The sequence below is a fragment of the Oncorhynchus kisutch genome, linkage group LG16 (assembly GCF_002021735.2).
Source record: "Oncorhynchus kisutch isolate 150728-3 linkage group LG16, Okis_V2, whole genome shotgun sequence".
NCBI lineage: Eukaryota > Metazoa > Chordata > Actinopteri > Salmoniformes > Salmonidae > Oncorhynchus > Oncorhynchus kisutch.
Window position 1 is genome coordinate 45,150,014 of NC_034189.2, and position 11,452 is coordinate 45,161,465.

At 46.1% G+C, this 11,452-nt stretch overlaps 1 protein-coding gene across 1 annotated transcript; it reads left to right on the forward strand.

Annotated features, from left to right (window-relative positions):
• Positions 1-927: 927 nt before the first annotated feature.
• Positions 928-11,034, forward strand: LOC109879439 (calsequestrin-2). The gene is made up of 11 exons (XM_020471611.2): positions 928-1,606; positions 5,049-5,133; positions 5,375-5,475; positions 7,954-8,062; positions 8,693-8,766; positions 8,884-9,014; positions 9,354-9,399; positions 9,495-9,549; positions 9,871-9,971; positions 10,089-10,163; positions 10,335-11,034. The coding sequence occupies exons 1-11, from the start codon at positions 1,370-1,372 to the stop codon at positions 10,554-10,556; spliced, it is 1,236 nt and encodes a 411-aa protein (XP_020327200.1). The 5' UTR covers positions 928-1,369; the 3' UTR covers positions 10,557-11,034.
• The last annotated feature ends 418 nt before the right edge of the window (positions 11,035-11,452 follow it).

An 11,452-nucleotide genomic window follows, 5' to 3' on the forward strand; every position in this document is an offset into this window, starting at 1 on the left:
ACAAATGAATACATACCATAAGAAATGTAACATTTCATACTACATGGCGGAAAAACTGATTTATTTTTACTATGTTACATGCAACCAGTTGGTTCTACTTGCAAGCTAACTTAGTCCAGGTTGGTTCTGTACATTGCTTCTTTTTGTTTCAATGGAAAGAGGCCTCAATCTGCTGCTCATTAGATTTGAATTTGATCAAACACAAAACACATTCAATCACAGTTATGTACACACCCTCGTTCAATGCTGTTAGTCCCCCTGACAAATATAGGACACAGACATATTACATTTGTAAACTTTTCTCTCGTGTCTTCAATGGCAAAAGTGTTATTTTGTCCCTCTCTACCCAGCCTTGGAGCTACATTACACAATGAACAAATCAGTATTCATTATGCTCATCTGCACCATGGAAACACACTGTTAGTCTGGGTACCAGTCTGTTAAGATATCATTCCACTCCTTTCCATTTGGCATATGACACGAAGTACAAGGATTGGAATGTTAGCTAAACACACTGTGGCTTCCTTAGCACAAACAGTGTCTTGTGTGAGGGCAATGATTACATTTCCTTCACATTGTAGATCAGGCTTTATGCCTATTATTCTATAAACACTCTACTGTATAAGGATAACATGCATGCTGTAACAGCACTTCACATTACTGAAAACACACTCCTTCCAAAAATAATGGTGAACCCTCTCACTCCAGATCCACTTCTCTCCTCTGCCCCACATCCCAACTCCTTGGCCAATCCCCCGACAGCTAGAGAGATGTTTCATCATGTCAGGCGCTGATAGAGAGACAGTGGAAACCCCCTGGGGTTCTCCTATCTATCTATCCGTCCTCTTTTCCGCAGCCCAACAGTTATTTTAAGCCCAGAAACAACTGGCCTCATAAAAAGGCCCCAAAAGTGCAATAGAGAGGGGGTCACTTGCTATTTTATTGTGAGCATTCCACTCTGCCAAAGCTCCCTGGATTCACTTTTGGGGACTTATTTTTTTAACTACAGTGTGAGGCAGTAAAGAAAGAGAAAGAGAGAGAGAGAGAGAGAGAAGGAAAGAGAGAGAACGAAGAAGGAAAAGAGAGAGAGAGGCAGAAAGAGAACTAGAGAGAGTGAGGAAGGGAGAGAGAAAGAGAAAGAGAGAGTGAAATAATACAACCAGATCTGGAGACTTTAGGGCGAACAACAATTCTACTCTTGCTTGTTATTTTCAAAACTTTATTTTGCTATCTCTTTTACTGGTGCAAATTGGTGGCTAGTACTGGCTACTATCCATTGAAGTCTCAAGGCTTATAGTTCTGTATAGTTTCTGCTGCTTCTTCCAGTTCCTACTCATTGTCCATTAGTGGACATTTCCATCTAAGAAAGATGCAGCTCTTCTGGCTGTCTCTGTTGCCCTGTCTGTACGTGACCTCTCTGTGCACTGCAGAGCAGGGACTGGAGTTCCCCAGCTTTGACGGGAAGGACCGCGTTCTGCACATCAACGAACGCAACTACAAGAAGGCTCTGAAGAGGTTTGACATGCTGTGTCTACTCTACCATGAACCGCAGCCGGCTCACAAAGGCAGGCAGAAGCAGCTTCAGATGACTGAGCTTGTGCTGGAGGTAAGAGGGGGAAGAGGAGATGAGGTGAGAGTGGAGGAGAGAGGGGGGAAGGTAGTGCAGGGATGTTCAGATGCTATAGGTCAGCCAACAGGTGCCAACATTCCTTGTCTGAGGGTCAGTGCTATCAGGGATCCTTGGGATGTCCCCCCACCCATATTGAAGTTGAAATTTAAAATGGTTAAGGTAAGGGTTAAGATTAGGGTTAGGTAAGGGTAAGGGTTATGGTTATGGTTATGGTTATGGTTATGGTTATGGTTATGGTTATGGTTAAGGTTAAGGTTAGGGTTCAGGGTACAGACATTCCAAGGATCCCGGATAGTAGATGTTTCCTGGTAAGCAAGGTCAATAAGGTTGTGAATAGGATTATGGGATTATTATTCGACCCCAAGACAAAATGTGTAGAGCACAGACAAAAGGTCATTTTAACAGATGAGGATGGGGATATGTAGAGCTTTAAGGCTTAATGGTAATCACAGTGAATTTATACATTTAATTTGATAATTGACACGGCAGATATGTTACACATCCTAGTTCCTTAGATACGTCTTTGTAAAAGCACCTGTTTGTTCCCAAGGTCAGCATCGTCTTTCCATCACATTCAGGCTGGTTGATTTACATGGCTTCCCTCGCTGAAGTTAACCGTCTGTCACTTCAACTCCGGTGACATCATAAATAGAGTTGACATCTTTATGCGCCACCAGGACATTTTAAATGAGGATTTCTGGACACTGTGTGGACAAGAGAAATAAGTTCTGTGCCTGGACAGCAGATATATGACCATTTGAGAAGCCTTCGTAACACAAAGATTTGATGTCAGAGATCAGTCAAAGCCAAATGTTTAAGCCAAATAGCACCTCAACCACACATACCTTTCTGACACTGAAGCTTATCTGTTACAACATGTCAGGAGAAAGAACAGACTAAAACTAGAATAATATCTTATTTCCCTTTTCCATACTTGATAAACGTGTCAAAGTCATTCCACGGAGGGCCGAGTGTCTGCGAGTTTTCGCTCCACCCTTGTATTGTATGGAATTAAGGTCACTAATTAGTAAGGAACTCCCCTCACCTTGTTGTCTAGGTCTTAATTGAATGGAAAAAATGAAAACGCCTAGACACTCGGCCCTCCGTGGAATGAGTTTGACACCCCTGACCTAAAGAGTGAACTCTACAGGTTATATTGCTGTCATTTGTCAAAGGTTGATGGGTAGTTTCAGAGAGAGCATTACCTGGTTTCTCTTGTAGAACAGAGCAATATCATACCATCAGGATGTGACGATTATGTATATTCCCAGGAGTGTTTCTAGGTCAGCTTATAATTATAATTTATACAGTGCATTCGGAAATTATTCAGACCCCTAGTTTTTCCACTTTCGTCACATTACAGCATTATTCTGAAATGGATGAAATGAAATTTTTTTCAATCTACACACAATACCCCATAATGACAATGTGAAAACAGTTTTTTAGACATTTTTGCTCATTTATTAAAAATATAAAACAGAAACACCTTATTTACATAAGTTTTCAGACCCTTTGCTATGAGACTCGTACTTGAGCTCAGGTGCATCCTGTTTCAATTGGTCATCCTTGAGATGTTTCTACAACTTGGTTGGAGTCCATCTGTGGAAAATTCAATTGATTGGACATGATTTGGAAAGGCACACAAGGTCCCATAGTTGGTCCCACAGTTGACAGTGCATGTCAGAGCAAAAACCAAGACAGTATTCTTTTCGAGGCACAGATCTTGGGAAGGGTACCAAAAACAGCAGCATTGAAGGTCCTCAAGAACACAGCGGCCTCCATCATTCTTAAATGAAAGAAGTTTGGAACCACCAAGATTTTTCGTAGTGCTGGCCGCCTGGCCAAACTGAGCAATAGGGGGAGAAGGGCCTTGATCAGGAAGGTGACCAAGAACCCGATGGTCACTCTGACAGAGTTCCTCTGTGGAGATGGGATAGCCTTCCAGAAGGACAATCATCTCTGCAGCACTCCACCAATCAGGCCTTTATGGTAGAGTGGCCAGACGGATGTCACTCCTCAGTAAAAGGCACATGACAGCCCTCTTGGAGCTTGCCAAAAGGCACCTAAAGGACTCTCAGACCATGAGACACAAGATTCTCTGGTCTGATGAAACCAAGATTGAATTCTTTGGTCTGAATGCCAAGCGTAACGTCTGGAGGAAACCTGTCACCATCCGTACGGTGAAGCGTGGTGGTGGCGGCATCATGCTGTGGGGGTGTTTTTCAGAGACTGGGAGACTAGTCAGGATCGAGGGAAAGATGAACGGAGCAAAATACAGAGATCCTTGATGAAAACCTGCTTCAGAGTGCTCAGGACCTCAGACTGGGGGGCGAAGGTTCACCTTCCAACAGGACAACGATCCTAAGCACACAGCCAAGACAACGCAGGAATGGCTTGGTCTCTGAATGTCCTTAAGTGTCCCAGCCAGAGCCCGATCTTGAACCCAATCTAACATCTCTGGAGATACTTGAAAATAGTTGTGCAGCGACACTCCTCATCCAACCTGACAGAGCTTGAGAGGATCTGCAGAGAAGAATGGGAAAAACTCCCCAAATACAGGTGTGCCAAGCTTTTGCTTCATACCCAAGAAGATTCAATGCTGAAGGTGCTTCAACAAAGTACTGAGTAAAGGGTCTGAATACTTATGTAAATGTGATATTTCAGTTGTTTTTTTAATACATTTGCAAAAATGTCTAAACCTGTTTTTGCTTTGCCATGATGGGGCATTGGTGTGTAGATTGATGAGGGGAAAAACCGATTTAATCCGTTTTAGAATAAAGCTGTAACCTAACAAAATGTGGACAAAGACAAGGGGTCTGAATACTTTCCGAATGCACTGTAACTACTTAATTGGCTCAGAATACATTAACTAGCTAATGAAAGAGGCTCCATTGCTTCTTGTGACAGTATAGATGCATACTAAACAGTAGCCTAACTATTTGCAAACATCTGTTTTTCAGAAAGTTAGAAGTACCCACCCCAGTCACAACAAAACCTCAGTCAAACTCTACTTTAGCCCTCTGCAGTGCAGTGGGAGTTTGGAGGCCTTTGTTCCTCTCTGAGGAAGTGTTCTCTGAACAGTAAACAGTGCTGACACTTACAAAGGAGTTTCTCCCACAGTCAGTCCACAGGGTGCTCTCCTCTATGACCTTGGTGATCAAAGCTGTGTAGACTAGACAGCACTGGCTGCTGTTGCTAGCCCAAATTCCAAGCATCAGGGAGAGAGGAAGTTGAGTTTGAAAGCAGGTTATATATTTCTATTTCCCACAGTGGACTAATACAATGCTGCATTTTTCTAATAATTGAGGTGGATACTAAGGAAATAAGTGCCTACAACACCCCAAACAACACATTGTTGCTACATTGTTGAAATACCAAGTTGGCTGATGACAAATGTTGTGTTTTGGTAAATCCGCAGCTGACTGCACAGGTCCTGGAGGACAAGGACATTGGCTTTGGGATGGTCGACTCCCAGAAGGACGCCAAAGTTGCCAAGAAACTGGGTATGTCGTAATTTGTCATATATACTGTAGGTCCCAGTGTGTTTCCTGGTCAGGTCACATGGTCAGACAAACCCCTGGTCACAAAACACGAATATGGAAACAAGGCTTCTGAACTATTCCTTTACATCAAAAATATCAAAATGCCATAACCTCTACAAAATAAGTATTTGTCAAGGCCTGTTTTCCAGTTGGCACTCAGTCACCAATGCTTCCTGAATCCTCCTTTCCTCTGGGCCCTCAGGTTTGGAGGAGGAGGGCAGTCTGTACATCTTCAAGGACGACCGTGTGATTGAGTTTGACGGGGAATTCTCAGCAGACACCCTGGTGGAATTCCTGCTGGATGTGAGTAGGATCAAAGGGGAGGGAAGAGGAAGGTAGGAGAGAGGGAAGAGGGAGGGAGGAGAGAGAGGGAAGAGGGAGGTAGGAGAGAGGGAAGAGGGAGGGAGGAGAGAGAGGGAAGAGGGAGGTATGAGAGAGGGAAGAGGGAGGGAGGAGAGAGAGGGGAGAGGAAGGTAGGAGAGAGAGGGAAGAGGGAGTGAGGAGAGAGAGGGAAGAGGGAGGTAGGAGAGAGGGAAGAGGGAGGGAGGAGAGAGAGGGAAGAGGGAGTGAGGAGAGAGAGGGAAGAGGGAGGTAGGAGAGAGGGGAGAGGGAGGGAGGAGAGAGAGGGGAGAGGAAGGTAGGAGAGAGAGGGAAGAGGGAGTGAGGAGAGAGAGGGAAGAGGGAGGTAGGAGAGAGGGAAGAGGGAGGGAGGAGAGAGAGGGAAGAGGGAGGTAGGAGAGAGGGAAGAGGGGGGGAGGAGAGAGAGGGAAGAGGGATGTAGGAGAGAGGGAAGAGGGAGGGAAGAGAGAGAGGGGAGAGGAAGGTAGGAGAGAGAGGGAAGAGGGAGTGAGGAGAGAGAGGGAAGAGGGAGGTAGGAGAGAGGGAAGATGGAGGGAGGAGAGAGAGGGAAGAGGGAGTGAGGAGAGAGAGGGAAGAGGGAGGTAGGAGAGAGGGGAGAGGGAGGGAGGAGAGAGAGGGGAGAGGAAGGTAGGAGAGAGAGGGAAGAGGGAGTGAGGAGAGAGAGGGAAGAGGGAGGTAGGAGAGAGGGAAGAGGGAGGGAGGAGAGAGAGGGAAGAGGGAGGTAGGAGAGAGGGAAGAGGGAGGGAGGAGAGAGAGGGGAGAGGAAGGTAGGAGAGAGAGGGGAGAGGAAGGTAGGAGAGAGAGGGAAGAGGGAGTGAGGAGAGAGAGGGAAGAGGGAGGTAGGAGAGAGGGAAGAGGGAGGGAGGAGAGAGAGGGAAGAGGGAGGTAGGAGAGAGGGAAGAGGGAGGGAGGAGAGAGAGGGGAGAGGAAGGTAGGAGAGAGAAGGAAGAGGGAGTGAGGAGAGAGAGGGAAGAGGGAGTTAGGAGAGAGGGAAGAGGGAGGGAGGAGAGAGAGGGAAGAGGGAGTGAGGAGAGAGAGGGAAGAGGGAGGTAGGAGAGAGGGAAGAGGGAGGGAGGAGAGAGAGGGAAGAGGGAGGGAAGAGATAGGGAAGAGGGAGGTAGGAGAGAGGGAAGAGGGAGGGAGGAGAGAGAGGGAAGAGGGGGGGAAGAGAGAGGGAAGAGGGAGGTAGGAGAGAGGGAAGAGGGAGGGAGGAGAGAGAGGGGAGAGGAAGGTAGAATAGAGAGGGAAGAGGGAGTGAGGAGAGAGAGGGAAGAGGGAGGTAGGAGAGAGGGAAGAGGGAGGGAGGAGAGAGAGGGAGGAGGGAGGTAGGAGAGAGGGAAGAGGGAGGTAGGAGAGAGGGAAGAGGGAGGGAAGAGAGAGAGGGAAGAGGGAGTAGGAGAGAGGGAAGAGGGAGGGAAGAGAGAGAGGGAAGAGGGAGGTAGGAGAGAGGGAAGAGGGAGGGAGGAGAGAGAGGGAGGAGGGAGGTAGGAGAGAGGGAAGAGGGAGGGAAGAGAGAGAGGGAAGAGGGAGGTAGGAGAGAGGGAAGAGGGAGGGAAGAGAGAGAGGGGAGAGGAAGGTAGGAGAGGGAGGGAAGAGGGGGTGAGGGGAGAGAGGGAAGAGGCAGGTAGGAGAGATGGAAGAGGGAGGGAGGAGAGAGAGGGAAGAGGGAGTGAGGAGAGAGAGGGAAGAGGGAGGTAGGAGAGAGGGAAGAGGGAGGGAGGAGAGAGAGGGAAGAGGGAGGTAGGAGGGAGAGGGAGGAGAGAGAGGGAAGAGGGAGGTAGGAGAGAGAGGGAAGAGGGAGGGAGGAGAGAGAGGGAAGAGGGAGGTAGGAGAGAGAGGGAAGAGGGAGTGAGGAGAGAGAGGGAGGAGGGAGGTAGGAGAGAGGGCAGAGGGAGGTAGGAGAGAGGGAAGAGGGAGCTGGGACATGGGAGAGAGAGGTAAGAGGAAGGTTGAAGAGAGAGGGAAGAGGGACGTGTCTCTTCCTCCACTGTAAGAGGGATATAACCACAGTGTGAGAAGACTTCCTAGCTCATCATGTTATACAAAATGAACAGCCTCTGCCTTGTTAGATGATATGTAAATGCTGCAATGTAATGCAAGGCTCAGCGGGAGAAGACTGTAAGTCCTCTCCCCCTTGTCTTTCCTGGGGGAAAAAAACTGAGTTAGTGTTTGAAGGAATGTTGTAACTGGTAAATATAGCTGTTGGTGTAGAGTTTGAAGGGAGTATAGAGCAAACATGATGAATTAATAAAAGATAAATGCAAGGAATAAACTTGTATTGCTCGTGTACGGTACAAACAATGCCTTTTGCCTAATACAAGTGGCAACTTTTCTGTTATTAAAGGCAACTCACTCATCACAGCCCACTCTCTCCCACTGTGTTAGTGAATGGCAATGATGTTGTGCTCCTCTGCCCCCTAGGTGTTGGAGGACCCAGTGGAGCTCATCAGTAACCCTATGGAACTGAGGGCCTTTGAGAGGATGGAGGAAGACATACGCCTCATTGGTTACTTCAAGGGAGAGGACTCGTGTGAGTCTGTTTATGCCTAAGCATGCATTATGGGACGGCCTGTTCACACGAGTCAAACAAGTGAATTGTGTGAACAACTGTTGTTCCTGCCCTATACTCCCCAGAAGCTCACTACTCCACATAGGACCTAATAGAGGCAAATAGCCGTTAAGCCAGATGCTAAAAAAGACACTTTGCTCTGGGCTGATCTACACTCCTTCTTGCCTCCTGAGAGGCTTTTAATAGCTTCTAGTTCTCTGTCTAATAGGTCGAGAGCAATTATAGACAGTGCTGCTCCAAAGACGAAACCCAGACACGAGAGAAGGGAAGATAAAATCTGATATTTGACAGAGGCATGATGCAGCTTCTATTAGGAAAAATCCTATTTCGGAGAGAAGATTGTAGGTCCTACGGCCGTGACCTTGGGGCTTATTGAGAGGATAGCCTGGCGCCTCAGAAGCTGGATGTAAAATGGTTCTGTTACTGAGGAGGAGAAGGGAGAGAGATTACGCTGGGAAATTGAAATTGAATGTCAACCCTTGTTTTCCTGATCACATAGTTTTCTGAAGGAAGATGAGTTTTGAATGCAATCCTGCCAAACTGCAATCTGTTTCTTTCTCTCTCTCTCTTCCTCTTCTTCCATTCTATCAGACTACAAGGCGTTCCAGGAGGCCTCAGAGCGGTTTCAGCCCTACATCAAGTTCTTCGCCACATTCGACAAAGCTGTAAGTACAGGACACTCCACAAACCTGAATCAAGTCAAACCTGTGTGCGTGTAGACAGTATCGAGGTCAGTTTCGACACAACATCAGTGATGGCTAAGTATGTGTGTTGTGATGCAGACGGCGAAGCACCTTTCTCTGAAGATGAACGAGGTGAACTTCTATGAGCCCTTCATGGAGGAACCAGCCATCCTCCCTGGCAGGCAACTCTCAGAGATGGAGATAGTGGAGTTTGTCCACCAACACAAAAGGTAACCCGAAAAAATATTTCCTTTCAGGGCTCGAACACACAAATAGCGTTTTCCTGCCGAGAGTAAACCCTGTGCAAACCGATTTTACATGTAGAATCACGTGAAAACGTTGTCAGTCAGACTTCACTGAACGATCGATGGATGAAGAGGAGATCCACATTCAATGCGGTGTGTGCGACCCTTGAGTTCTGTGGTTCTAACTTCTCCCGTTGGTGCAGATCATTAGAATCCAGTCATTTTTCATATCGTCCCTGTTATTAGTCCTGATCTCATATGGATGACCCAGTTTCCTGTTGGATATTCTTGAAATGTTGTGTGGCGGCGGTCTGTCTTCCGCAGGGCGACTCTGAGAAAGTTGCGTGCAGAGGACATGTTTGAGACGTGGGTGAGTTACCTACAGTGTTACTGTACCTGAGAAAAGGGAATTATACTGGTGGTATTATATGTGTACCCTTTACAAATTCAACGTCCCTTTCCCAGGAGGATGACTTGGATGGGATCCACATTGTAGCCTTTGCTGAGGAGGAAGACCCTGGTTTGTTGATCTTAATTTTCTCATTTTTAAAGCTGGAATCCTTAAATGGTGAGACTGCAACGTCCGTTTGGGACGTTTCAGTTACTGAAAACAACAGACACGTCCCCCCCACGAAACAGAACAGAAGAACATGTACTCCAATTTTCTCGACACAACTCTCCTCCATTTTGTCCACGAAACAAAAACAATAACAAAGGTGCTGGGGGCGGACAGTGGCGCTGTTTCCCCTAATGCGGATTCCATATTTAACACAGTACATGGGTAGGGACACAAATGGGTGTGTACAAATATCTCTAAACTGTCCATCTGTGATTTCTCCAGATGGTTATGAGTTCCTGGAGATCCTGAAAGACGTGGCCAGAGACAACACCAACAACCCTGAGCTCAGTATAGTGTGGATAGACCCTGATGACTTCCCACTGGTATGACCTCTGACCCCACACACACCATCATACTGTATATGATGACCTATTTCATCTGGTGTGCTTGGTCAGCTTTATACACTGCGCCAATGGTTTGCGTCTGTCTCCCCGATCCAGCTGACCACATACTGGGAGAAGACCTTCAAGGTGAACCTGTTTAAGCCTCAGATTGGAGTTGTGAACGTGACAGACGTAAGTTGAGCTCTCCTTTAACTTAAGTTGTGTTCCACCTGTTGGTTCAACGTAATGGTAAGATAATATCTGTGGACATCTCGTTACAATAGAATCTGTATGACCTCTTGAGCCGAAGACAAAATTGAATTGGATGATTGTGGTTGAACTTTGACCCCCCCACTGTGGCAGGCGGACAGTGTCTGGCTGGACATGTCCAACGATGAAGACCTGCCCACAGCTGAGGAACTGGAGGACTGGATAGAAGACGTGCTGTCTGGGAAGGTCAACACTGAGGATGACGATGATGTGAAGGATGATTATGATTATGACGGGGTTGACAGGGAGGATAGGCACCATGGTGACGATCACGAGGACCATGGAGACTATGATGACCATGATGACAGTGGCTAACCTGCAGTGCAGCAGAGATTTCATGGGTTATGTTTTATTCAACAGTCTGGTATTTTATCTTGTATTTTCATGGAAATTGTAGGGTGAAATGATAGTTGCATGAGAATGATCTAATAGTAAACGCTTGGTTTCTTTGGGATGTATTTAAATAAGTGCACGTATAGCCTTTACTGCTTGATACCAGGTAGTCATCTGTAGTGTTCAGTTCTTTGTACTAGAAGCACTAAAAGAACCAATTGTTACCATGCAATTTCTCAGACCATAGCAAGTAAATACTTAATTAGACTGTGAAATAACCTGCAACATCAGTACATCGTATAATTACTTTTGACATTTTCTAAATAAAAGCTAAAGCTTCTTTATGGCGGAGGAATGTAAAGGTTCTTATGAGACCAGGTTGTGTTGTCTTGATTCCATAAATACTTGATTGTATAACTGTGTGATACTGTATGAATAAATGTAATGTAACCTAAAGGTTTTGGGTGTGTGTAGGCTGTGATGTGTATGGAATGGAATAAATGGAACGGAGTCAAACGTGGTTTCTGTATGTTTGATACCATTTCATTAATTCCATTCCAGCCATTAAAATGAGTCCGTCCTCTTATAGCTCCTCCCACCAGCCTCCACCGGTGTGTACGTGCAGTGGTTGAAAATGCTTAAGTAAAAATACTTTAAAGTACTACTTAAGTTGTTTTTTGAGGTACATGTACTTTACTTCACTATTTATATTTTTGACAACTTTTACTTCACTACATTCCTAAAGAAAATAATGTTGTTTTTACATTTTCCATGACACCCAAAAGTACTCATAACATTTTGAATGCTTAGCAGGAGAGGAAAATGGTCCAATTCAGGCACTTATCAAGAGAACATCCCTGGTCATCCCTACTGTCTCT